Below are 26,023 nucleotides of genomic sequence, written 5' to 3'. Positions count from 1 at the left end.
ATTGTAGATCGTGGACACCGTCTATTTGATCGCATCAAATGAATCACCGTATTTCGTAACCCGATTTTACATGTCAAAATCAGCCCCCGTTGCCTGCGGATCGTCTGGCATGCAACGTCAACTCCTTCCATAAATATCTCCATCGTCTAGAAACAGCAACCTTGCTCGTGCTCCCATCATCCAAGTTTAGGGTCCGATGGCACAATTGAGCTAAGCGGATCCAGCCCCTGGTCCATTGACCCAGCTGAGCAGCCTGCCCAGCGACTCCCCATGGTGCAATTCGAAAATGGATTCATCAACGGGGCCCCCGACTCGGGAGAGGGAAGGCGAAAACCTCTCTTTTTTTTAAATAGGCCCCATTCCCCTCGTCTTTGTTTTCGGGCCTCCCCTTCCAAGCGTATTTCCCCCTGGCCCGGAACTTTTTATCTCTCGTCGTTTGTCCTTTGCCGTTTTTAATATTTCTTGGCGCGGTGCGGTGCTCCAACTGCGACCAAAATGGCTTCTTCCAAGGAAGAGACGCCTTCGGGCGCGCAGACGCCTCTCAAGGCCGCCAGCGATACTGAAGTCGGTGTCGTTGGAAACATTAGCGATGACGATAGCGGTAAGTTTTTTCTCTCTAGCAATCGTCTGCCCGAAGAAAGCTCCCTCATCTAATATTAATCCGTCAGCCCGCTACCAGATCGCCCGCGACAACAAACGCCAGCTCGGCATCCCCTCGGCCTCACTCCTCATCTTTAACCGCATCATCGGCACCGGCATCTTCGCCACCCCGGCCACTATCCTCGGGCTGTGCGGCTCCGTCGGCCTGACTCTCTTCGTCTGGGTCGTTGGCATGCTCATCGCCGCCGCCGGCACCGCCGTCTACATGGAGTTTGGCACCGGCATGCCCCGCAACGGCGGCGAGAAGAACTACCTCGAGTTCGTCTACCGCCGGCCGCGGTTCCTTACCACTTGCCTCTACACCGGGTACGTCATTCTGCTCGGTTGGGCCGCCGGCAACTCGGTCATCTTTGGCGAATATATCCTGCATGCCGCCCGCGTCGAGGTCACTCGCTGGAACCAGCGCGGCATCGCCCTCGCCTGCCTCACCACGGCCTTTCTCATTCACGGCTGTGCCCTAAAATGGGGTGTCCGCCTACAAAACACGCTCGGCATCATCAAGATCCTCGTCATCATTCTCATCATCGTCGCCCCGCTCGCCAACCTCAAGAAGGTGCGCGAGAACAACAGCTTCCACAACTCGTTTGAGGGCACCAACTCGAGCGCCTACGGCATCGTAACCGCCCTCTACAATGTCATCTGGAGCTACGTCGGCTACAGCAACGCAAACTACGCCCTGAGTGAGACCAAGAACCCGGCCCACACGCTCAAGCGCGCCGCGCCCCTCGCCATTGGCACAATCTCCATTCTCTACATGCTCGCCAACATTTCTTACTTTGCCGCCGTCTCCAAGGAGGAGATGCTCGAGTCCAAGCGCCTCGTTGCCGCCTCGCTCTTCCGCAACATGTACGGCGAGTCAGCCGAGCGCGCCCTCTCCGTTTTTGTCGCCCTCTCCGCCTTTGGCAACGTCCTCAGCGTCATCTTCTCCCAGGGCCGCCTCGTTCAGGAGCTCGGCCGTGAGGGCGTCCTGCCCTTTTCCCGCTTCTGGGCCAGCAACCGCCCCTTCAACGCGCCCCTCGCCGGCCTCTTTGAGCACTGGGCTATTACCACAATCACCATGCTCGCCCCGCCCCAAGGCGACGCCTACAACTTTGTCCTTAACCTCATCTCTTATCCGCTCGCCATCATCAACGCCTTTGTCGGCGCCGGCCTTGTCTACCTGTACCGCAACAAGGACAAGCGCAACTGGCACCCGCCCTTCAAGGCCACCATGCCCGTCGCCGCCTTCTTCTGTCTTAGCAACATTTACCTCGTCGTCGCGCCCTTTGTACCTCCCTCCGACGGGCAAAACGTGTACGAGAACCTGCCGTACTGGATTCACTGCGTCGTCGGCTTTGGCGTCATTGGCGCTGGTGGTGTCTACTGGCTCATTTGGACCAAGCTGCTACCCAAGATTGGTCGCTATCAGCTTGTGCGCGAGACGTACATTGATGATATCGATGGATGGGAGCGTAGTCGCTTCGTCAAGAAGCCGCTGGGCACCCATATCGAGTCTCCTGAGAGGACTTTCCATTAAGATTGCATAGCGATGATTTATTTTCTCCTGTATAGCATACATTACGACAATATAGTATTGACGGCCATGCTTTGTCGCCGTTTTCGTTAACTGTCATGTATGCCAAGTGTCTAACTCGTAATGTGTGTGTTCCTGCGTTTGCGCCTGCATTACTCTGCGCCTGCATTACTCTAGGCCTCGCAACCAAAACTCCGTAAAAGTCCAAAGAAAATGCCGATCGTATCTCCCAGGGCGTTGCCTCATCAAGTCATTAACATATGTCCTCATATAAAGCCAAAAAAGAAGAACATTCCCAAGGTGCCCTCGTCCTGCCCTCCTCCCAATCTCCACTATCGCTACTTCTACTCCTCCTCCTCCTCCTCCTTCTTCCGCCGCGCGCTCGTCGCCTCTCGCAGCCGCTCGTTCTTGCGCTGATTGACCTTCATGTTATTCACCTTGTGCGTGTACTCGCCTCTTGGGTTGTTGGCGATGCGCGCGCACCAGCGGTCGCCGGCCGTCAGCAGCGACTTGACCAGCTGCTTGGAGCTGCGCAGACTGTCGCCAATGGCGGCCACGCGATCCCCAAACGTCGCGTATGACTCCCACGCCCCATCCGCGCCGGCCCAAAAGTCGACAGTGGGTATGCCCTGCTGTGCGTTTTCCGCAAAGTTCTGCGACCAACAACAGTTTCTCTGGTTAGCTGCCGCGCAATGCGACGACGGGGGGTCGTGGTACGTACAAGCAAACGCCAGCAGAGCTGTTCAACAACATAGTCGTTGAGCGGGTTGCTCAACACCTTTTTTTGCTGCTCCGCGCGCGACGGCACAGGTTGGCTCGCGCTTATGCTGGCTGAGCCGAGCGTCTTTCCCATTTCCACGTAGTCGGACCAATCCCAGATGGCGTCGTACATGTTACGCACGTACTCTCGCTTGTCTGCATCACGAACGGGAAACGTTGAGTCGCTCGACGGGTTGGTGCAGAGCTTGGGCGCCAGGCGAAACATGCGCATCAACTCGGCTTGGTCGGCGGCCGCGGCCTCGGCGGAAGCAATGTGTGCTTGGTAGACGCCGGTGGCGGAAGCGTCGATGAGGCTTCGCAGTTTCTGCTGGTGCGGCGTTGTGGGATCCTTGCCGCCGTTGGGATGATGCTTGATCACCCTCTGCTTTGGTTTGCTGATGCGGCCTCCGCCGTCAACGGTGGACGTGGAAGAGACGGAAGACGATTCCCGCTTGCAACGGACGGGCGAGGTGGGCAATGGCGCAACAACGGTGGCAAAGGGAGCCTGCGGGAGAGTGATGGAGAAGACGTCGCTTGTGGGACTATGGTAGGCCCTCGTGTCGGTATTCAGGGTGGTATAGTTTATTGGGGGCGTTGGCGCCTCAAAGACTGAATTTTCCGATTGGTAGAGAGAATATGAAGAAGAAACTTCGTGACTAGTTGCAGGTCTGTCAGTCGTTTCTTTATCGTTGGTGAGCTGGTCCTCGGCACCCTGACTTACCTTTGAGATGGGTCCGATATGGGGAGATGAGAATTCTGCGCGAGCATGGTGAGGCCTGGAATACGAGTATAGCCGGGCCAGAATCTCCCGTCTAAACTGAACTCGTCAAAACCAGCTTCATTCTTGATGCTTGGTTCAGAAAAGGCCATCGTCAAATCACCGTCACCGCCGTTGAAGTTGATCGATGGGCCACTATCACTACTTATCGAGTAGTAGTCGTATTCTAAGTCCCAGAGGATGTCTTCTTGGAACTCCGAGGGTTGATCAAGGGAGCCTTGAGTGGGAGCACCTCCACTCGCCGCAAAGCCGCCCATAGTGAAAGAAAAGCTAGAAGGAGTAAGATAGAGAGGCAGAGAATGGATAGGTTTCGATGCTCTCGTTATGCCAGAAAGGGCTGCGGATCCAAGTCCTAAAGGGAGATGGAAGCTATAAGTAGAGAGTAACTCAGAAGAGGGAGAGTGTGTGTGGAAAGATGAATCAGTGAACTGAGATATAGTGAAGCGGATTAACAGATTTCGCGGTATTATAGGTGAACGCTTAAAAAGAAGAGAGCCGTGAATCTGAGCAACTGCCGTCTTGTTAGTCTGTTTATGTCTTCTCACAGTGCACTCACTTACACGGTGCAAACGGCGCTTGGCTCGGTGGGGTTCTTTATCGAGGCGCAGCTTGCCGTGATAGTGTCGGTATGCGAAAGGTGAGAATGATGTGAATCTAAATTTCTTCTTTAATGCGAGCGTGCGCATGCAGGCGCGGGTCAAAAAGAAAAATGATGGGCTGGCCGGCAGAGGTGTTTGGTCAAGCTACACGTTCAGGCTGACGTTGGTGGGCGTAATGTTGTTCCTGCCAGCGAAATCCAATGCATCAAACTACTTGAAAGTATTTTGCATTCCCTTGTTCTAGCCTTCCATTCATCACACGCAAGCGTTCCCGACGGAATTATGTGCGCCGGCGGTGAGCACTATACTATCCAGTTGGCAGCGGTTCTGATGCAAGCATTCCATGCTTCTTCCGCTGTTCCACGATTTCTAGGCAATCGAATTATGTACAAAGACAATGTGGCCCAGAAATCTGGGTTGCATGCAGCGGTAGTGTCGATCTCGGCCTGCGACATGCATGCTATTTGGTGACGCTTTTGTCGCGACAATGCAGGGCCGCATTGTCCGGTGGTGGGCAAGGATGGGTGCCAATGGGATCAGCGATTGAAATGCGATGAACGTTGATATAAATGCAAGATGCGTCAACAATGAAAAAGAGAAGCAGCTAACCAGCGGCTAAGCACCGAAGCCGGATCGCCGCATTACCGCGGTGGAAGTATTTCGGCGGTGGTAGAAAGACATCAAGACGCGGAGGGAATGGGACGGCTACGTGTGAGCTGATGTATGAATCAGGAGAGAAGTATGTTGCTGAACAGCGGCTCGTATAATGCTCGAAAAAAAAAGTATATCATCGCAAGGTAACTATTGAGTGATTGCTGGCGGCAACGATGTCGTGTTTGAACCGAAGCGGGCTGGTGGCGGACGGAACAAAGGAGACGGACAAAGCTGGATTTTTCTGGTGGCGCCAGGGCGGAACGTGGACTAGACTGAAGGAGTCATCGTGGGGGAACGGTGGCTTGCGGCGGGGGAATGAAAAAGTCAAGATTTGTTTGCACCTTTACAGAATGCAGGATCAAAGAAGAAAAGTTTGCAGAGAAAGAAGAGGGAAAGAGAAAAATATCAGTCGTGTGCCGTGCGGCAGCTGTAGGACTGCAAACGCAGACATTTGAAGCTACCGCGAGGATTTAAAGGCAAGAGCGTGGCCCAGACTGGGGCGGTCGGTCTAGTCGCGTTGGCGGCCACTGGTGAGAATTAGGTAACTGTCTGCGGCCAAGGGTTGTTTTTGAGACTGTCAGGGTCCGCGGCCAACGGGCCAGTGTCTGGATAGCGCACCCACTATCTGCGACGCCCGTACGAACGAATCAATGCGGAATTCTGCCTTTTTTTAGTTTCAACATTCGATGTCCCACAACTGCCTGTAGACTAGGACGTGCCTCTACCACCGTGCGGAAGGGTCGGCAGCTGTCGTGTTAAGTGTGGTTGCATTGAGAACCACCAAGGCATCAAGTGTTGGCACAGCCATGTGTCGCCGCTGCAAGAGCTTCGGAACCGACCCTAGCGGGATTTAAGAATTTTCTTCTCTCTATTATTACAGGGCAGGGTTCCTCCCGTCAATGGGTTCGGAACTGAACCCAACGCGGGGGTGGCAAGCCACAAACCAGTCCAGCCTTCTCAGCCGCAGGTTACTACACTGAGCCCGTGGGGAAGTATGGTCAAACTTTATCCCTCTGATTCGGCTGGCTGGAACACTCAATAGTGAGCAAATAAGAGTGTAAAATTCGGCCCTATCCCCAGCGCCCCAGAAACCTTTGGGCGTGGAGTAGTGCGCCACCAGATCCACACCCGACCAGGCTCGCCGCTGACCAGCCAGCCAGCTCCCAAGCTAACTAACAAGGAACCCATCAGCGAAAAGAGCACCGACATCGCAGAGTTATTAATGTCTTGCCTGCTGGGTACTTGGAAATGAATATGAGCTGCCTGGTCCCCGAAGCGCGCCTCTCTCCCGCTTTCACCACTTGTCCATCCACGAACACCCAAGGCTGACCAACACTTGCCTCTCACGCCCATCCTTCACCATGGGCGTCGCCGTCGCCAACGAAAAGTCGAGCGCCGGCTCGCTCAACGGCTCCTCCAACGACAATGCCGTTGTCCTCGAGGCCGCCGAGCCCGTCCGCGAGATCTCCGTCCCCGCGGGCACCACCGAGCGCCGCATCCTCACCAAGATTGACCTCCACGTCGTGCCCTTTCTCTGCATCATGTACCTGCTCGCTTTCCTGGGTACGTTGCTGCGCATCCATCTGCGCCGTTCTTTTGTTTCGACTACCTGCGCGCGGTTCGCTGACGTTTTCCCCCGCCAGATCGTGTCAACATTGCCAATGCCAAAGTCTTCGACCTTGCCAAGGACCTCCACCTCGAGGAGCCAGGAAATCCTGACAGCACAAAGTACAACACGGCGCTCGTCATCTTCTTTGTTCCCTACTGCCTTTTTGAGATTCCCTCCAATATCCTACTCAAAAAGTTCAAACCCCACGTATGGCTATCGATCAACATGCTGCTCTTTGGCTTCACCACCATAATGCAGGGTCTCGTCACCAACTACAGCGGGCTCCTGGCTACGCGCTTCTTTCTCGGCGTCTTTGAGACGGGCATGTTTCCCGGAGGTGAGCCCTTTACCTCTCTCTTATTTTCAAAGCAGAGACAACTGTACAATTTGACTCTCTACTGACCATGTCCAGCCTTTTACCTGATCGGCATGTGGTACAAGCGCTCCGAAGCCCAGAAGCGCTACTCCTTCTTCTTCAACAGCACCACTCTCGCTGGCGCCTTTGGCGGTCTCCTCGCCGCCGCCATTGGCAAGATGGACGGCCTTCGCGGCTACAAGGGCTGGCGCTGGATCTTCATCCTTGAGGGCGCCCTCACCGTCTTTGTCAGCTTCTTCATCTACTTTCTCCTCCCCGACTTTCCCGAAGACGTCAAGTGGCTGTCCGAGGAGGAGCGCACCTACGTCAAGGCGCGCCTCGCCGCCGACCAGGGCAACCACGCCATCGAGCGCCCCATCAAGCTGCGCGACATTCTCACTGTCCTTAAGGACCCCAAGGTCATTGCCGGCGGCTTCGCCTACTTTGGCATCATCGTGCCCGCCTACGGCTACGCCTACTTTGCGCCGGGCATCCTGCAGACGTTCCACTACGGCAAGATTGAGACGCAGTTGCGCAGTGTCCCACCCTGGGCTGTCGCCTTTGTCTTTTCCATGGCCATTGCCTACGTCTCGGACCGCATCCGCCACCGTCTCGCTTTTGCCCTTGCCACCATCTCTATCGCCATTGCCGGCTTCGCCATCCTCCTCGGCGTCCACAACAACACCAGCGTCCAGTACGCCGCCCTCTTCCTTGTCGCCAGCGGCGCCTACACCGCCATGCCCATCATTGTCTGCTGGTTCAACATGAATCTCGGCGGCCACCACCGCCGCGCCATCGGCAGCGCCTGGCAGGTCGGCTTCGGCAACCTCGGCGGCATCATTGCCGTCTACGTCTTCCTCCAGCGCGACTCGCCCCGCTTCATCCCCGGCTACAGCGTCTGTCTCGCCTGGTTCATTTTGTCGGCCGCGGCGTGCGCTGTCTACGGCTACATGTGCTGGAATGCGAACAGAAAACGCAATCAGCTGCCGCCTGACGCGGGGGCGTCGCTGACGCAAGAGGAAAAGGACGATCTTGGTGATAACGCGCCCGACTATCGCTATTTGCTCTAACAAAGCATGTATTTTTGGTACGCGGGCTGGATTATGGACAAACTGTATTTCCTTTTAATGTCGGCACTCACAAAATGTTTACCCATGTGAAAGAGATCCGGCTAATTGTCGATTTTATATACCCCAAGTGCGAAGTTACAAGATGCATGGCATAACTGCTGTTTGGATTATGCCCCTCCGTTGTTGATCGCGTGAACGGAGCCACAAACGAAAACGAAAATTACTATGTCGAGTGCATCATAAGATTTGGCCTGGTTAGCTCAATCGGTAGAGCGTGAGACTCTTAACAAAGAGCATTCACACAATCTCAAGGCTGCGGGTTCGACCCCCGCATCGGGCTTTTCCTATAAACACGATTGAAGCAGGACTTTGGTAGTCCTATTTTTTTTCTACCGATGTGGCATTCACCATACTTTATTTTATCGAGAAAAGAGGCAAAGAAAAACAGGGAACTAAGAAGACTACTGTCCCGAGCACGCTGCCACTTATTTGACTGTTCAAGACCATGCTCATCCGAGTTGGTGGAGTGAGTGGCGGGTGTGACCCGTTGGAATTTCACGATACTCCGCCAAAGGCCCCGTTTGGCACTCCGGTGCCGGTGACACTGGGACAAGGCGCGCGACTTCGGAGGTGAACGACGACATTAATCACGATTGATTTTCGTCCGGTTCGCACTTCACGAGCAGGACGACAATGGGTTTATTTTTCATGTTCGTTTTCTTGACCTGACGAGGGGGTCCCTCTTGGTGAGCGCTGTCTCTGAGGTGAACGTGTGTTGGTTTACGGAGTAGTTTGTCAACGCTTCCGCAAGGTATGCCAAACTTTTGAAATGGGAAGGATGAAAGGTAAAGCGTCAAATCACCAAAAGTATCTTCAATACTTGCTAGGGCCAATTTTTCTTTGCAAAGAAAAGAAAAAGAAAACGACACTATTTATGCTGTTACGTACCCTGGCTTGCACTAGTCCTGGTCCAAGACGGCTCTTCCTTCCTCATCAATGTCCGGATTCCGCCCAGCCCGCATCAGGCCGTACCTCACTCTCCAATACGCCAGATCCAGCCCGCCGCCCAGCATCCCTGCCCCGACCGCCGCCACGCTCAGCTCAGCCAGCGTCGCCATCGTCGCCTCCTCGCGCTCCACGACCGTCCCGCCGCTGACCTGCGCCGCCGCCCACATGCGGCCCAGCGCCGCGCGGTACTCGTCGGTCGGCAGCAGCGCGACGCGTCCCACAGCCAGCACGAGCCTCGCCCAGGCGCGCACGAACCGCGCCGAAAACGACGCCTGCGCGCAGCGAAACTCGATCGTCGTAGCCGTCGCGCCGCCAAGAGGCTCATCCGCCGCACCCGGCGCTGCATGCTTGTGCTTGCACAGCACCGGCGCGACCATGTGCAGGTCCGCGCGGTGGTGCTCGAGCATCGGCTGCAGCTCGTCGAAGCTCGCCGCGTGCCAGAGGTACGCCAGCGCGCGGCCCTCGGCGGCGACGAGCCCCCGCGGGAGGTGGGCGAGCGCGTGGGCCGAGAGGCGCGGGGTGTGCGGCACGAGCAAGTCGGCGCGGCTGGCGAGGCTGGCGGCGGAGAGAAACGGCCGGCCAAAGTCGCGCCGGGTGCGGTCGCAGAGCGGGTAGAGCACGCTCTGGTCGAGGACGAGCGCGAGCGTCAGCACGCGCCGCGCGTAGTCGAGGGTGCAGCCGCCGGGCGCCGCGAGCGACAGGTGGACGTGCAGGCCGCAGCGGCGGGGGCAGACGTGCGGCGGGGCGTTGGCAGCGGCGGCGTGGAGTGCGGCGAGCGCGGTGCCGAGCTGGGGCATGGGGCCGACGGCGACATCAGCCTCGGCGAGGATGGGTGTGTTGAGCTCACACTCGATCCACGTCTTGTAGGCGGAGACGTCGGTGAGGTTGTGCTCGCCCTTGACGAGCCAGTAGCGGAAGATGCCGGCGCGGCCGTCGCGCACGCGGAACCGCAGCGGGTCGCCCAGCAGCCGACACGACTGCAGAACGACGGCGTCGCGCGGTGCGGCAGCGAGGAGCGGGTTGCGCGAGCACCGCAGCGGCGTTGTCTTCATCTGGTAGCAGGACGGCAGGCCGGCGGCGTGGAGCGCCTCGGCGAGCCGGTGGAAGCAGGCATCCTTGGACAGGTTCGTGTGGTTCCAGTGTTCCACAAACGGCAGATGCTCATCCTCCCAGGCGGTGTTGCGGGGGGCGACGAACTCAATCTCGATGCCAATCTGGAGATGGCTGTCGGTGCTGAAGGAGGGGTTGTCCTCGGCCATGATGATGGGATGTTACTTTGAGTGCCTGGTTTCAGAGTCCTCGTAACATGCACAAGGCTTTACGGCCTCTCTACTGTTATATAAAGTGCATTCAATGGTTTATATACCGATAACGCTGAGTAGTATAAGGCTCCTTGACTGTCGCGGCCCGAGTGAGCACAACTGCTGTGCAACCTGTCCATAACTATTTAATAGCCGTATGCTGTGTAAGTCGGGTGTAGCATGTTTGCTCCCTATGTGATGAAGATGAGCACAAGAGTTGCAATTCGCTTGGCCGATATAGGAAGCCTTGACGGATGACGGCGAATCGCCGCCTTGCATTCGATGAGAGGCTAAATTAGACATCTCTCGCCTCGTTCGTCATCAAGCAACCTCTAGGCCCAGCTTCTCGTACCGCCCTTTAAACTCAGCAAACAACTTGTTCAATCCCGCCAGGTTCAGCGGATCCTTGTCACCCTCCTGCTCCATCCAGCAGAGCATGTTGTGAATGTCAAACGCAGTCGCCAGCATGTACCCGAGCTGCGCCTCTCTGTGCACCTGCGCCCCAGAGTCCGCCTCGCCTGTCCGCGCGTTCCACTGCGCGGCGTACACGTCGCAAAAGTGCCGCTCCTCTGCTTCCGAGTACGGCCGGCAGTGGGCAATCTTGCTCTCCGTGTCAAACCACTTGAACAACTTCTGCATAAAGTGGCCGCCAATGTCAAACGCGCGGTAATTCTCAAACACAAACTCAAAGTCAATGAGGGTGATCCGGCTCTCGTCGGGCGTGGGATTGTTCTTGACGAGGATGTTCATCGACTGAATGTCGTGGATGCACCAGCCCGTCTTGGCGGACATGGACTGTAGCGCGGCGACAATAACGGTGCAACGTCCGGCAATGTCGTAGTCGATTAGGTCGTCGATGGGCACGCCACCCTCACGGCCGAGCATCTTGAGCTTCTCCAGCCCGTGGTACGCTCTTAGGCCTTTCCCGATGGAAGTGTAGTAGCTCGCAACCGGTTTCTTGGGCAGCGCGGCGCGGATGGTGTGAAACGTGGCGAGGCCGCGGGCCACGTCGGCGCGAAGAGCCTCGTCCTCGACATCCTCAGGCTCCAGGTGTCGGGCGTCGAGAAACTCGTCGAGGCGGCCGCGCGTGCCGTCCTGCGTCTCAAACATGCCATAGACGCGAGCGCCCAGGCCAGACCGGCCGTACTCGTACGTTAGCAGCGCCTCTTCCTGCTTGGTGGGCACGAGGTGCCGGAAAGCTTCAAAGTCGGAGCCGGTCGTGCGGTGAAATTTGATGAAGAGCTTGAGGGGCTCGGCGGGTGGGCCGTCGTCGTCTGGCACCGGCCGCTCCACGACGCAGCTAGGATTGGTAAACGAGGTGCTATACGTGACGGTGATGGACTCGGAATCCTGTTTCGGCCATTCTTTGGTAAGAAACGTGGCGATGATATCCTTGGCGATTTGCTGGGTAGGCACCTTGTCCTCTGGCAAGGCGAATGGAAGCTGTGTCAACGAAATCATGGCGTCCAGATGTGTACTCTCAAGGTCTTGATAGTGTCAGAATAAGGTCTATTGATAATTTGGCAACAGAAAGCATTTTTCCATCCCTTTCTCACTCAATGTAGATAGAGAGTTAGCCCGGCGAGTGACTCAACAGTGCAGATATTTCTGGGCCCAGACGGCAAATCAACCCGAAAACTTACTGCCAGTTGGTAATTCATCGCCGCATGTACGATGTATTCTGAGACGCATCTCCATGATGGACAGTTAGACTCGTTAGTCCAGGTCCAACCTTCTACTCAAGTCGTCTACAATTGGTCATGCTGTTCAATCTGCCGGCACTGCACAGGCAGAAAAGTGGCGTCTGCAGACGTCACGTTGCCAGCAGGCAATGCGATCGAACACGCTGGGAAGACCATATCTCGATCCGGTACCGGTAAATAGACCAGTCTGGAAAACATATTCACACATACAGAGTTGTCGGAAGCCAAGCCTGCGCATGCTCCCTAGCAAGTTTGCCGAGGCACGCCCTACAAGAAACATTCCACGCCCCGCCACGCCCTTTGACACTACGCCGGCCGGCATCGCAAGCGGCGTGAACCCATTTCCACCACTTCCACAGCTTCCACAAGTTTCGATTCGACATCCATTGCTACATAAAAAGATATCTATTCTTGTCTCAATCACATCAGGAACCTACAGGATCCCAATAATCTCCAGATCCAGTCGCTTTCATCATGTCCGACGGTGTCATTCGTCACGCTCGCAAGGAGGGTAGGTCCGACCCCGCCAAGTGAACCCCGCGACCGCTCTAACACCAGATCCTTACAGATGTTCCGATCATCCTCGACCTGATCCAGGCGCTTGCTGATTACGAAAAGGAGCCCGACGCCAACAAGGCCACCATCGAGACCCTTAGCAACACAATTGCGTTTGCGCCGTCGGGCGCGCCGTCCGACCCCAACACCACCGCCTACGTGCCCAGCACCGAGCCCACCTCGTCGAGCCGGCCCGCGCGCTGCCTGCTGCTGACCAACCCTGAGGGCGAGACGGTCGGCATGGCGCTCTACTTTTACAACTATAGCACGTGGCGCGCGTGCCCGGGCATCTACCTCGAGGATCTGTTTGTGCGGCCGTCGCAGCGCGGCCGCGGCTACGGCAAGGCGCTGCTGGTGCAGCTCGCCAAGGAGGTCGTTGCATTCGGCGGCGCGCGCCTCGAGTGGTCGGTGCTCAAGTGGAACGAGCCGAGCATCAAGTTTTACGAAAGTGTGGGCGCGCAGGGCATGCATGAGTGGATGACGATGCGTGTCACCGACGATGGCCTGACCAAGCTCGCAGGACTGTTGGATTAAGAGATGGTTGTGAAAAAGCAGATGTGGTTGACTAAACTCCGGCAGATGCAATGTAGTAGAAATTCAAAATGTACAAGAAAGTCATGTTTTAGCATCCGCTACTTAGCCGACTTTTTCAACGGCTGGCCTTTGGCATCAACACCGTCAAAGATGCACTGTTGTTGTGGGGTAGCGTCTCTGAGTTTGGCCAAATCTCCAAAGACAAACTCGTACTGCAGCGTCCGCGGGTTCTGCTCCATCTTGGGCGTGAGCAACCATGTACGTTGATACGCTCGTCGGAACCACCGCGGCGAGAGACCGTTGCCGGAGTGCGAGGGACCATACGGCCCGGCGTCCTGCTGGCCGGACCGCGCGATGCGCTTCAAGCCGCGTTCCCGCTCCACCGTGGCCGCAGAATGTTTTGCATATCGCATCAACGCCACCGCTTGACTCTCCCTAGGGTGTTCAGAAGCAGCTCCGACGCATGTTCGTCGAGCCGGCATCTGCCACTCGCCCGATTCTTGCGCACCGCGACTCAAGCGTCCCAGCAGCTCCCACTCACCCTTGCTCAGAGGCGGCGGCATCTTGTCCGCGGCGCGGCGCCACCACCTTGCCCTTTTGGCGTTGACGACGCATTCCGCCGGCGGGTTGCCCCAGATGTTCTCCTTGGGCACGTCAACGTCTGGGTTCAACGTCTTGACCGCGGATCCCAGCAAATGGGAGGTGGGCCTCGCTTCGTTTTGACGCTGGCGCAGCGATGACAGTAGCTGCAGGAGTTTCGGTTGATCCCACTTGAGGAAAAAGCGATTCTTGGGATTTCCCATCGGTTGCTTTACTTTTGTCGCGTCGGCCGAGGTTTTATCCGCTGTATCTGCTAGGTCGCTTCCGCTCGTCAGCGCCTCCAGAGCCTCGGAGTCCTTGACGCCCTGCGGCACGACAAACTCACTCATCAGCTGCCGCCGGCGCGTCCCGGACCGGCCAAACGCTTTCGAGATGAGACCTTCCATGCACTTTCGATTTCCCGTGTTGGCGGCAGACAACGTTCGCAGCACTCTTTGCGCGCGTCCCCAGTGTGATTCGGCCCGAGGGTCATATTTGCGATGCTGATGAAATCGCGTCTGGATCAGGTGCTGAATAGTCGGACGGACGGCGGGAGGGAGATAAGAGCATTCGCGCAGCAGCCGACGGTAGATGGAAAGACCCTTTTTTGGCGTCACGGCGGCTGCATGCGGCGCCGGCATTGTCTGTTGCACTTGACGGGGTTAATGTGGCCGTAGATAGAGGAGTGAAGCGGAGTGAAGCTCTTTTTTCCGATCGGGTGGCATGTGGAGTACCGCCAAAGCAGATCCTGACGCTAGCCAAAACCCTACCCCGAGCAGCGACAGGGTTTAATAGAATTTACACCATAAGGTGACGCAATTAATCCGTAGACCAATTTGAATTAAATTTTCACTTATGATTAGGAAGAGTGAATGTAATGATTAATGATGTTGGTCGTCCCGAGCACCCCGATGTTGTTGCGCGGCGTTGTCGCTGTGGTGGATGTGAGGACGGTAGTTGACTAACGTCAGTAGAACAGATGTCTTCATCGGTCAAAGCATTCATACGCCAGGAATTAATTTGTGTGTTGAAACACAGAAGCATTTCACCTGCAAGTGTCCGTGTCAGCTTGTTGCGTACCAGCCTACCATGGCCCTGTACCGTTTGCGATGCTCAAACTTGTGCCCAGATCCACATGGGTGACCTTGCCAGCCACTGGCAGGCAGGCCAATAGTAAGATTCAACAAAACGATGGCTTTTTGGTTTCAGTGTCAAGTATCCACGGAGTACGGATACATCCATCTGTACTCAGCAGCATGATGGAGATTGATAGGCGTAATAGTGTCGTGAATGCAGAGGTAAAAAATGAAACCACTTTAGAATGCCCCACAGCAAAGACACGTCGACGCGGTCGGACGCGACACGATCAGACACGACCAGACACGAAATCACGAAACGGACACGTTCTTTGCTGCAATCAATTAACGACCCTTGGCAGCCTCCATTCCACTGCGCGGCACCTGACATTTGTACCTGCGACAAGCAGAGTTATCAAGCGAGCGTTGCGGTTGTAGCTTTCGAAGCCTTGGACCAATAGTCCTCTCGTCGGATCTACAGAAACAGAAGCGATTTTCTGAACCAATCCTTTCTTGGGGAATCAATATTAAAAGACGAGAGAATTACAGCGCACGAGTGCTGCAACACCACCGACGCCACAAACTTGGTATTTCCTCATCAGCGCTGCTTGCTGGTCTAGGCTCCGCCCGTGATCACACACTCACAGGGCAACCACGCTTGAAGCCCCTCCCTCGGCTGAGGTACCTTTTACCTCTGACCAGCTCTAACCACTTCATTTACCCGCCCACTTTGGCCTCATTCTCTGCAGTCCTCACTCACCCTTGTCATCTCATTCTCTATCACAGCAGGTCATATCGCATTCTCGCACAAGAGCGTTTTCTGTACCCGGACGACTGTATTGTCTACACTTTTCCATCTTACCGATACTCGCCCGCCGCGGCACGCATCGCGCGTACTTTTCAGCTATATGCATCACCACTGAGATCTCTTCGTATAGTCGCTGCCCATCATGCCGTCCGCTTCGCAATCTTCACAGCAATCCTTCACCATGAGCCAGCAGTCGCAGCAGGCGCCCCCTAACGCTTCTTTTCACCGCGGCTTCACGATCAACCCCAACGCTCCTCAAATCTACTCGGTGGGTACCATACGCAACTTCCAAGGCTCTCACTCCCCGAAATGCCTTTTGCTAACATGGAGGTTTACAGGCATCCTACTCCGGAGTCGATGTCTACGAGATGGAAGTCAACGGTATCGCTGTCATGCGACGGCGCCATGACTCTTGTCTAAATGCCACCCAGATTCTCAAGGTCGCAGGCGTCGACAAGGGCAAACGAACCAAAATCCTCGAGAAGGAAATCCAGACCGGGGAGCATGAAAAGGTGCAGGGAGGATACGGAAAATATCAGGGTACCTGGATCAAGTTCGAGCGCGGCGTCGAAGTCTGCCGCTCATATGGCGTCGAGGAACTTCTCCGCCCCCTGCTGACCTACGATATGGGCCAGGACGGCGGCGTCGCTGGCCAAGGTGATCTCAACACACCTACCAAGGAGCAGGCTATGGCTGCGCAAAGGAAACGCATGTACAGTTCTAGCGCCGAGGGGAGACCCAATGGCGTCAACGGCACCTTCTTCAAGAATATCTCGAGCACCGCTTCACACGCTGTCGCCGCCATTAGCAAGGCTCGATTCGACTCACCCAACCCGCGCAGCCGAAACGGCCCATCCCAACCACCCAGCTTTAGCAGACAGCCCTCGATGCAGAATGGCGATGAATTTCCCGGAAATTCGCAACAGAGTTTTGCTTCGGAATACAGCCAACACGTCGACTCCGCTTATTCGACGCAACAGCCCAACGGCGTAGCTCCTATGCCCGAGGCTGAACCGCCCCGGAAGCGCCAGCGAGTGAGCATGACACCGGCTGATAGCTTTGGAGGCTACAGTCAAAATATGGACGCCTATGCGAACGCATTCCCCGGATCTCCGACCGAACCCAACGATTCCTTCATGTACCCCCAGAGTGCCATCCAGGACCGATCACCCATTGAGGAAGCCAGCGGATCACAAGCACCACTTCCATTCGAGCTGTCTCAAGGCGCCGAGGCGAAGCGCAATATGCTTATGGGTCTGTTCATGGACACTTCCGCCGACGATACTTCGAAGCACGATATGCTCCTCACCTGTACCCAAAGCGAGCTCGACATGCCTATAGACTCCCAGTGCCATACTGCTCTGCATTGGGCCGCTACTCTGTCGCGTATGCCTCTCCTGCGGGCCTTGATTTCCGCTGGTGCTTCTCCATACCGGGTCAATGCATCTGGCGAAACCCCGCTCATACGCGCCTGCCTTGTAACGAATTCAATGGACCACGGATCCTTCCCTGATCTGCTAGAGGTACTGGGCGGGACCATTGAGGCCCGGGATCACAAAGGCCGCACTGTCTTGCATCACATTGCCGTCACAAGTGCTGTGAAAGGTCGTAATGCAGCAAGTCGATATTACCTGGAGAGCTTGCTTGAATGGGTTGTTCGTCAAGGCAGCGTGCCCAGCAGCCAGAATGCGGGCATGAATGGTGCCGCACCGAACGGCGCTCAAGTTACTATTCCCAAGATGGGCATTGCTCGGTTCATGAGTGAAATCGTCAACGCCCAGGACAGCTGCGGCGACACTGCTTTAAACATTGCTGCCAGAATCGGCAACAAGAGCATCGTGTCCCAACTCCTTGAAGTCGGCGCTGACCCCAACATTGCCAATCGTGTGGGTCTTCGGCCGGTTGATTTTGGCATTGGTGTTGAGAGTGTCGAGGAAAAGCAAAACGCTGAGGCGATCTCGGAGAAGCCAAGCGCCCCTGGTTCAAGCCAAAAGATGCGCGAAAGCAGCGACGAGATTATTGCTTCCATCACGCACCTCTTGGGAGAGACCAGCTCCACCTTCCAGCAGGAAATGAAGACGAAGCAAGTCAGCCTTGACTCGATGCACGCCAACATCCGCAATACCTCCACACAGCTCGGCGATGCGCGCCGCAAGATTGAGCAGCTTACAGCATCAGTGACCAGGCAGCAGCTCGCCCGTCGAAAAGTCGCCAACCTAGCGCACGCCCGCGAAGACGAACAAACGCGTTTGATGAATGAGCAGTCGCGCTCGTCGCAACCGAACCCCTCGTCATCATGGGAGACTGAGCTAGGCGCGATGCTCGAGGCAGCCGAAGAGCACAACGCCGCGGGCGGATTTAGTGCCGAGGGCATGCTGCCGTCCACCGCCGTCCTCAAAGCGCGCATCCGGGCCATCGAGGCCCGTCGTGACGTCACCCGCAAGATGGTTCAGGCCCTCCAGGGCCGCAGTCGGGATGTGGAAGTCAAGTACCGCCGCGTCGTGGCTCTGTGCACCGGCGTTGCCGAGAATGATGTCGATGCCGTCATTGACGGCCTGCTCAAGGCCGTTGAGAGTGAACGCGAGGAGCTGGAGATTGACCGCGTCAGACGCTTCTTAGGCGGTGTCGAAGGTGTCGTGCACTAGTAATGCGCGTCTCCATCCAATTGTCATTCTTCAGCAACTTTCGGCATCTGTACATATTCCTCCTCGCCATTTTTCTCCAACTGTTTGTTATACTAGGGTGTTGTTACAATTTCGCTGCATAATTTATAACAGGGTTTCGGGAATGGGGTTCTTGGAAACGGCGGAAACGGCGCTCGTGAGAACATTGTTGGGAATTTGTTTTATTTTGGTCTGCTTTGCGTGAGCCTTGCTTGTTTTTTGCAAACGGAGGGAAAGCTCTGGTGTTTAACTGTTTTATGGGGTATTTTGTGTGATGCCAGCCGGCCGCGGCCAAGGCGTAGGTTTCTTCTGCTCTTCATCTGCGGTCTATTATCGCAGACTATCCTTGTGATATCTCATCACGATGCTGATGCACCGTCATGTTCTCTTAAAATCTAAAGCCTTACTGCGCATCTCATTCACAACGTCTTGTAGTAGTCTGCTCTGGTGATTTCAGTCGATGAATGTAGTGTCTATCGAGATGTTGCCCGTCTAGACATGATAAATGGGACAGAATGATATCAAGAAAAGAGACTGTCTGTATTCTTGCAGACATGATTTGCCGCGCACACGCCATGAACGCCCACGCAATGCCTATAAACATAAAAACAAAAGACTTCGTGCTAGATACGCTGGCGTTTCCATCACGAAGCTAGTCCGTCCCGATATACGCCTTCCCATCTAGATTCCACGCTCGTAATTTTGCCCTTGAGCGCAGTGATCTCCGCCTCCAGCTCGTCCATGTTGCGGTTCAATGCAGAAATCTCCTCGAAGCGCCGCGCGCGTGTGGCTGCCCGCAACATCTCCTCCACCATGAAGCGCTGTTCCTCCAGTACGGCGAGGCCTTCGCGCAGACCCTTTTCTTCCGTCTCGAGCTGGCTGACGACGGTGCTTGCTTCGCTGGCAGCCTGCGAAGCGGTGTCAGACTCGGCGAGCTCCGTGTGTCGCAGGCCTGAGGAGGCGGAGTGCACGGAGAGGTGCGGCGTGGACCGCGCGGATCGGGACGATTGGTTGCGCAGGAGCTGCGGAAGACTCTTTAGCGGCAGCATATTAGTGTGCAAAAAGGTGCTCGCGTATGTGTAGATGGCCGTTTGCAACCGTTGTTGTGTTGGGCTCTGCGTCGGCAAGTCTCTAATACGCTTCGCGGCGATGCCGTATTTCCCGAAACTGTCAATCAGACGTTTTCTGATTTTACTTGCTTCTTGGATCTGCGCCCGCGTAGGCGGCGGCTTATTCAGATCAACTTCGCCAGATTCTAGCTTGTCCGGCTGCAGCGCCAACAGAACGCGGTGAAATGATGGCAGAAGCTGACGGATGCCTCGCTCAAACTGCCGTAGGGTCTCATACGCTCGCTGATCTGCGGGTTTTAATTCTAATGAGGCGTTGAAATCTCTACCAGAGAATATCGTGTGGTTACAGTCCTGACACATACGAATGTCGACCTTGACGAGGCCCGTCGCGGGAGCTGGTTTCTCAGTAGGTTGTTGTGAGGCTGCATATGTCAGGACCTGCTCTCTAACTGGAAAAGGGTGTCGTTGTCGGGTGTACTCACGTGGTGCAACTTCAAGACTGACTTCGAACGAACAACCCGTCTGTATGTCGGCACAAACTACTCGACCACATATGCGACAGTGGTGTCTTCTAAATGTCCAGGTGCCAAATTCTTGTTGACAGAATGGGCACTTTGATACGGCTTCATCGTCCTCCCAAGGCACGACAGATTGTTCAATTGCTTTTCTTTGATTATTTTGTCCCGTCAACTGGCTGACTGGCGACAGTATAGAGCCGTTTGGTTTATCAGATGGATCGACCAGTAATCTGGTCAGTTTGGTCAGTCGCTTCTCCAGTCGAGAGACTTCGAGCTTTTGTCGCTCAACACGCTTTCTTCGAATTTCCGAGAAAGCAGTTGTGTGGTCCTTTGAGACCCCTGTGTGGTCGTTGTATCCATCTCGAGACTTGTAGCAAGTTTCGCAGACACGGGCCCAAACACCGCGGACAGGTTCGTGTTCCGCGCTCCGACTTAATTTCATTTGGTACATGGTATGTTCTCCGCAGAACAATCGCCCACATTTTCGACAATTGATGCTACCATTCATAGCCCCGAGATTCTTTCCACAGGTGGGATCGGTACACCGATCATGCCCTGTTGATCGCTGCCAGTGGAACCTGGTGATGAGCTCCTCGGGATCAATGTGGACTTCCTGCGACTTCCCAGGAGTATGCGAGACCGGTTGAATGGGCTGAACCGTCTCGTTGGATTCGAACACTTCCAAGCCTCGAAGCTTTTGGTTAATCAGGGACAGCGGTTGAAAGCGTTTCGCCTTTAGCACCTGCTTGTCGAACCATGTTTTCACTTCGTCTTGCTCCTCGGCGGGTAGTTCTTGGTGATTGTCGTCGATGTGTCGATTGAGCTGTAATAGAGTGACCTAATGATTTGTTTTGTGAGCACGTGGCCGTTGACTTGGGCGCCTTGGCGCATACCATCTCCTCGTTGCAAATCGGACAAACAAGGCCACCATCGCTGGATAGCCCGGCCTTGGGCTGCGCGCCGACGCTGATGCTGGATCCGATGTCATGGCCAATCTCCGGTAAACTGCCGCTTATGGGCGGCGACAGCGATGAGGAACCAATCGAGACAGTGCTTTCGGACGGTGCCAATGGGCTGGAGGCACGAGGGGCAACGGAAGGCGGCGCAAGGCCCTTGCCGCTGCCTAGGATGCGACCACCGCCGAGCTTCCGGCCGGACATTTCGTGTTGCCGCTTGCGAGTTCCCGTGAGCTAAGTTTCTGGTGCGTCGCTGGAATGAGACCCGCCAGTGCAGCAACCCGAGACGACCTTTGGTGTTCGAGCTGCCTCTGGCGCTGTTGGCATCCAGAAGTGCGGAATGATTGGCAGAGGGTAGGATGATGATGGCAGGTGGCGGCCAACTGTGACCAGCAGAGCTGGCTTGGTGGAGACCCCTGCAGAAGGCCGCCTTGTGGGTGTAGACTGTGGAGCGAGGGATCAGTCTTTGAGTGGCCAGTAGGAGGGGTTAGGAAGGCCAATCTTGGCTTGCAACGAAATCCATGGTAAATGTACATTTACAAAGATGTCGTCAATTAAGAGAACCGGGATTATTCTTCCAAGCGTGGTATAGGTCATGTGTACTGCTTGACTTGTAGCTGGCGGTTGGGCTGCTTGCTAATAATTATCAAAGGCGGGCCTATAAGAGTGCTATACCGGCCTGTCCTAACAAATGCCTCTTTTTGTATGCCATTTTGGCCCTTCAAGAGGAGTCAGACGATTCTCACATCCATTTCGTCTATACATAGAATCAGTGTTGGAAAATCATCAGAAATAATTAAATATAACTCTAGATCCCTTCTCCTCGCACTTAATCGGCCAGCGGCAAGTCCACTAATAACCCGCTGCAAGCCTGACAGATGCCCACTCCAGTGACCGTTTAGACCCTGGCAGGCCTAGCTAGCGCTTCAAGCCTTATCGCCGTCTTATCGGAGCTCGACCTACCTTACCTTATTAATAACTACCGTAATACTTGCTACTTGTTCCGACTCCGGCTCATTTCTGCCCATCTTGAACCTTGCAACCCAATCTCGCGAAACTTGCTCATCATGGCCAAATCGTTTCCGGATGTTCAGCCCGGAGGTAGTCTCATTCTCGCGTGGCAGGTCAAAGGCAAGAACGTTTTAGTTGTCGGCGGCGGCGAGGTACAGTTCGCCAATCCAACTTTCTTTGACCACAATAAACTCCGAGATGCTAATTCCAACAGGTTGCCGCAGGCCGCATCCTCAATTGCCTCAATGCCGACGCCAACGTTACCGTCGTATGCCCTGCAGCGGGCCTGAACAAAGAAGTCGCCTATCGCGTTTCCGAGAAGCAAGTCATACACATCGACCGAGTCTTCGAACCCTCCGATCTCGACGACGCAGTCATGGTCCTAGTGGCCATTGACGATCCAGATGCATCCACAGTGATCTGGAAACTATGCAAGGAAAAGAAGATTCCCGCCAACATTGCAGATGTGCCGCCCGAGTGCGACTTCTACTTTGGCAGCGTCCACAGAGACGGCCCCCTTCAGATAATGGTCAGCACCAACGGTCGCGGACCTCGGCTTGCCGCATCCATCCGTCGCTTCATTGCTAGCAAGCTCCCCAACAATGCTGGCAATGCCATAGATGTTATTGGAGAACTACGGGCCAAGCTACGCAAAGTTGCCCCAAGGGTCGAAGACGGTCCAAAGAGGATGCGCTGGTGAGTCCCCGACGACGACGACACCTTTTTTCTTCTCTTAGTACTTTGAGATTGACGAGTTCGGCTAACTTAATTTGACGACAGGATGTCCAAGGTGAGCGACACATACAAATGGGAGGAAATGTGCCAGATGACACACGAAGACATGGAAAATTTGCTCTTATTCTATCCGGCAAACAAGGCCCCCTCTATGGACATCATCAAATCTCTACGAGATGTGCGTGATGTCGAGGCGCTCGATATATTCGAAGGATCATTCGGGTTCAGCATTGGCGTATGAGTGACTGTTGTGCCACATCGAGTGAGCGCGCTCATGACAATGATACGCTCCCAGTTTTGGACTGACTGGTAATCACTGCATTCGAACAAATTGTATATATTGTATCATAGAAGAAAAATATAGTTGCAACATGCATTGCTGGTGCTTCGGGTGCGCCCAAAGCTGTCGCCTTGTGATTAGTCATCTCCACAACTTGTTGTAGAATGTCCTTCACCCATATATACACGCTCCACTACAATCGACACGCGCCAAACGCCAGAGCACGACCATGGCACTCGCCAAGTAGCGGGTATTTGTAAGGTCGACGCGTCAATTCTGTTTTACTGGTCGTGCCGGCATATATCTCCCGGCTGACGACTCTGGTCCCGGTACATCATGGCCGATCAGGATGTTTCCACCTCAGAGACCTTCTCCAGCGAGAGCCCCATTGTTGAAGATGTGATTCCGCCCTTTTTCAACACCACTTTTTCAACACATCGAGTATCGCCGCTTTTCATTGGGCCACAGTCTCTAGACCAGGCCCGACTTGATCTACTCGCCCATCGTTTGCGAGACACTCTTGTCGGAGATGTTGTACGCGGAATTCAAATCGGACTGGAATCTCTTGAAACGCCTGTTGGGCAGGTTGGCTCACTGCGCTACGTGAAGTTCCGCTGGTTCTCACCATCGGACGTACTTGGTGACCGAGACGTTCTTGACGACGCTACGGATCGCGCACGAGGCGATGCTAGTGATGGCTCAGACAAGGGTCTTTGGGTCGAGATCCGACACGAAAATGCGGCCTACGTCGCTCTCCTGCTACCTGGATACACAACACTACCACCAAACTCATCGGTGAAGCCCTCGGACTGGGCTATGCGGCCTGGAAAGGTGGCCACGGACAACGCGCTCGATGAGTCAAGATTTCTTCATCTACCCTTGCTTTTGCTGCGCATGCCACAGCCGCTCAAGCACGTCATCGGCGATTGGCTCTCCACGACCTTCGATTGCCGCGTGAGTAAGCTCTCACTGGGGACAAAAACACTTGTCAATGTCTGGGAAGGTTGGATTGAGACTATGGGCTTGTCTAACAAGGGGCCCGACTTTGTGGTCACATTGGCCTTCAACGCACCGCTTCGCGATAGCGAGGGTACCTTGGGCTCCGATTCTGATTCGGATGCAGAGGCGACGATGGACCCAGGGCTGCGAAGCATGAGCGTCGCGGTCCCGCCTCACGAGCTCCGCCGCTTTCTACGCACAGGCGAGCGGCTGCGGCCAGAGAATAGCGGCACGCCCGCCTTGTGGGAAAAGGATCCCCGTGAGCGGCGGCGTCTTGCTGGAGGTAACATGGATGACGGATGGGCTTGGAGAACTGCCACCGGCACTGGGGACCAGCCATTCACAGCAGCGCTGGGGCGATACCTGCAGCACCACTTGGCCTTGAACATGTTCCACCCCAGCGTACGAGTTACTCAGATCTCCTGCGGCGGGTTTGTGCTCGCCCAGTCGCGGCTCAAAATTCTCCGCCGCGGAGACTTGACTGATGATTTGTCTCGCGCAGCATGGATGTTTGCGACCCAGCTCGGTGGAAGGATACGTGGAGATGAGCTTCCGTCTGTTATTCCGGCGGGTGTACCTTGAAGCAAGAAATATGGGAGTCTATACCAGTAACAACAAGACAAGATTGGCAGCAGGTTGTCGGCAAATTAGTCGACGAACATATCAGTCGGCGAACGTGCATAAGACGCCATCTCCATGGCATGAAAAGAAGCCGAGCGAAGCCACCGCATTAGCTACTGATGCTGGCCAGTCTGCCGGTTAATATCAAGACTGCCGTGTTTGCGGTCACATGGCTTTGCAGAAACATGCAAAGCGCTACAGACTTCTTATCAAGAAGCAACTGTGGCACCGGATACTACACCAGAAACACGCCGTCGAGGTTAGCGTAGTCTAAATACAGCATAGCCTCGTACGTAATGCCCCTCGTCTTCTACGCATTTATTAGCACCACCTCATTTAGACAAAAGTTTCTACATTGACTTTTGGAAGAAGCGCGGCAACACACACAGATATTTCTCGTTTTTGCCCAGTCATGAAGGCTGTCATATTTGGAGCTACAGGCCTTGTGGGGAACGAGGTTCTCAATGCCTGCATCGCCACCGATAAGATCACCAAAGTTTATGTGGTCACGAGAAGAGCGCTGGAGGATGACCGTGAGAAGAACCCCAAAGTCGATGTCATTTTGCACTCGGATTTTGCGCACTACCCTCTTGAGCTGCTGGACAGACTCAAGGGCATCGAGCTGTGCCTCTGGTACGCAAGCCAGAGAGGAGGCAATTACCGCCGCATCTCACTTTATCATGTCTACGGCAGTACTAACATCAGACCCTTTTTCCCATCCTAGGGCGATTGGCGGAGTGCTGTCTAAGTTCAACAATGAAAAGAAGCTTGCCTATGCCGCCAATGTGTCGTATCCTTGCGCAGCAGCCTCCGCCTTTGTCCAGCACCTCGGCAACGATTCGCCCTCGGGCAGGATTCGCTTCGTCTTTTGCAGCGGCAAGTTTGCCGAGCCAGATCCCGCAAAGCATCTCTGGTTCCTAGGCGACTCGCGCCGGTGGAAGGGCGAGACGGAAACCTTCTTGCAAACACTAGCCAAGCAGCACCCGGGCAGATTCGAGGCGTTCTCTGTGCGCCCGGGCTTGGTCATTCCCAATAACCCGCCGCCAGCGATCCGCCTCGCGACTGTCGTCTCACCAGGCATCACTGCACAGCAGACAGGCACTGTCATGGTCAGCATAGGGCTGAATGGGTGGAAACAGGCGGTGCTGGAGCAGGATGAAATGCTAGCTATTCACTAGGAAGCGTGCACAGTTGATTGAAACCGTGTGTACCATTTCTTTGGTTTACTTTACGGTGGCTACCATTTACGATTACGGTTGTCCCAGGAGATGTAAGACAAAACAAAGGCCTCACCAACTTTGTATATGTATTTCACGAGCTGGGGGCTCTTTTCGCGCCGTCCTTGGGCGCGAGCGGGCTGTAATGTGTAGAGTTTAGGTACGCCACCACGACAACGCGACGCCTTCATGAGCGCAGCCACGAAAGCTAAACATTCGATTACCAAACACCCAGAGGTATATGAAGAGCACAGCGTCTGCCGCCTTCTGCACAATCTTCCTTTTTTTTTCCTTCACACCACAACCGAGAAGATTTTCATCTTCATTCCTTATTCTCGGTGAGTAATACATTACTTTTCCAGTCCTGGATGGGGAGCCTCACGTCTTGAGAA

At 55.1% G+C, this 26,023-nt stretch overlaps 12 protein-coding genes across 12 annotated transcripts; 7 read left to right on the top strand and 5 right to left on the bottom strand.

Moving 5' to 3' along the window:
• Positions 1-495: 495 nt before the first annotated feature.
• BBA_05435 (amino acid permease) lies at positions 496-2,176 on the top strand (the record flags this gene model as incomplete). The annotated part of the gene is made up of 2 exons (XM_008600532.1): positions 496-601; positions 669-2,176. The coding sequence occupies 2 exons, from the start codon at positions 496-498 to the stop codon at positions 2,174-2,176; spliced, it is 1,614 nt and encodes a 537-aa protein (XP_008598754.1).
• Positions 2,177-2,517: 341 nt separating this feature from the next.
• BBA_05434 (uncharacterized protein) lies at positions 2,518-3,967 on the bottom strand (the record flags this gene model as incomplete). The annotated part of the gene is made up of 3 exons (XM_008600531.1): positions 2,518-2,826; positions 2,895-3,588; positions 3,654-3,967. The coding sequence occupies 3 exons, from the start codon at positions 3,965-3,967 to the stop codon at positions 2,518-2,520; spliced, it is 1,317 nt and encodes a 438-aa protein (XP_008598753.1).
• Positions 3,968-6,324: 2,357 nt separating this feature from the next.
• BBA_05433 (pantothenate transporter liz1) lies at positions 6,325-7,997 on the top strand (the record flags this gene model as incomplete). Its single annotated transcript, XM_008600530.1, has 3 exons — positions 6,325-6,526; positions 6,607-6,909; positions 6,985-7,997. 3 exons carry the CDS (start codon positions 6,325-6,327, stop codon positions 7,995-7,997), a joined length of 1,518 nt encoding a protein of 505 aa, XP_008598752.1.
• Positions 7,998-8,956: 959 nt separating this feature from the next.
• On the bottom strand, positions 8,957-10,264 carry BBA_05432 (uncharacterized protein; the record flags this gene model as incomplete). Its single annotated transcript, XM_008600529.1, has 1 exon — positions 8,957-10,264. The coding sequence occupies one exon, from the start codon at positions 10,262-10,264 to the stop codon at positions 8,957-8,959; it is 1,308 nt and encodes a 435-aa protein (XP_008598751.1).
• A 363-nt stretch (positions 10,265-10,627) lies between these two features.
• BBA_05431 (choline/ethanolamine kinase) lies at positions 10,628-11,767 on the bottom strand (the record flags this gene model as incomplete). Its single annotated transcript, XM_008600528.1, has 1 exon — positions 10,628-11,767. The coding sequence occupies one exon, from the start codon at positions 11,765-11,767 to the stop codon at positions 10,628-10,630; it is 1,140 nt and encodes a 379-aa protein (XP_008598750.1).
• A 716-nt stretch (positions 11,768-12,483) lies between these two features.
• On the top strand, positions 12,484-13,098 carry BBA_05430 (Acyl-CoA N-acyltransferase; the record flags this gene model as incomplete). The annotated part of the gene is made up of 2 exons (XM_008600527.1): positions 12,484-12,520; positions 12,578-13,098. The coding sequence occupies 2 exons, from the start codon at positions 12,484-12,486 to the stop codon at positions 13,096-13,098; spliced, it is 558 nt and encodes a 185-aa protein (XP_008598749.1).
• Positions 13,099-13,196: 98 nt separating this feature from the next.
• BBA_05429 (uncharacterized protein) lies at positions 13,197-14,318 on the bottom strand (the record flags this gene model as incomplete). Its single annotated transcript, XM_008600526.1, has 1 exon — positions 13,197-14,318. One exon carries the CDS (start codon positions 14,316-14,318, stop codon positions 13,197-13,199), a length of 1,122 nt encoding a protein of 373 aa, XP_008598748.1.
• A 1,385-nt stretch (positions 14,319-15,703) lies between these two features.
• BBA_05428 (start control protein cdc10) lies at positions 15,704-18,206 on the top strand (the record flags this gene model as incomplete). Its single annotated transcript, XM_008600525.1, has 2 exons — positions 15,704-15,829; positions 15,900-18,206. 2 exons carry the CDS (start codon positions 15,704-15,706, stop codon positions 18,204-18,206), a joined length of 2,433 nt encoding a protein of 810 aa, XP_008598747.1.
• Positions 18,207-18,868: 662 nt separating this feature from the next.
• BBA_05427 (FYVE zinc finger protein) lies at positions 18,869-20,972 on the bottom strand (the record flags this gene model as incomplete). The annotated part of the gene is made up of 2 exons (XM_008600524.1): positions 18,869-20,650; positions 20,706-20,972. 2 exons carry the CDS (start codon positions 20,970-20,972, stop codon positions 18,869-18,871), a joined length of 2,049 nt encoding a protein of 682 aa, XP_008598746.1.
• An 863-nt stretch (positions 20,973-21,835) lies between these two features.
• On the top strand, positions 21,836-22,755 carry BBA_05426 (siroheme synthase domain-containing protein; the record flags this gene model as incomplete). The annotated part of the gene is made up of 3 exons (XM_008600523.1): positions 21,836-21,931; positions 21,994-22,475; positions 22,560-22,755. The coding sequence occupies 3 exons, from the start codon at positions 21,836-21,838 to the stop codon at positions 22,753-22,755; spliced, it is 774 nt and encodes a 257-aa protein (XP_008598745.1).
• A 375-nt stretch (positions 22,756-23,130) lies between these two features.
• Positions 23,131-24,375, top strand: BBA_05425 (uncharacterized protein; the record flags this gene model as incomplete). Its single annotated transcript, XM_008600522.1, has 1 exon — positions 23,131-24,375. One exon carries the CDS (start codon positions 23,131-23,133, stop codon positions 24,373-24,375), a length of 1,245 nt encoding a protein of 414 aa, XP_008598744.1.
• Positions 24,376-24,826: 451 nt separating this feature from the next.
• Positions 24,827-25,592, top strand: BBA_05424 (nucleoside-diphosphate-sugar epimerase, putative; the record flags this gene model as incomplete). Its single annotated transcript, XM_008600521.1, has 2 exons — positions 24,827-25,047; positions 25,139-25,592. The coding sequence occupies 2 exons, from the start codon at positions 24,827-24,829 to the stop codon at positions 25,590-25,592; spliced, it is 675 nt and encodes a 224-aa protein (XP_008598743.1).
• Between the last annotated feature and the right edge of the window lie 431 nt (positions 25,593-26,023).

The sequence above is a fragment of the Beauveria bassiana genome (assembly GCF_000280675.1).
Source record: "Beauveria bassiana ARSEF 2860 unplaced genomic scaffold BBA_S00014, whole genome shotgun sequence".
Taxonomy (NCBI): Eukaryota; Fungi; Ascomycota; class Sordariomycetes; order Hypocreales; family Cordycipitaceae; genus Beauveria; species Beauveria bassiana.
Note: the sequence above shows the minus strand (reverse complement) of the source record. Positions and strands in the feature narration are given on the sequence as shown.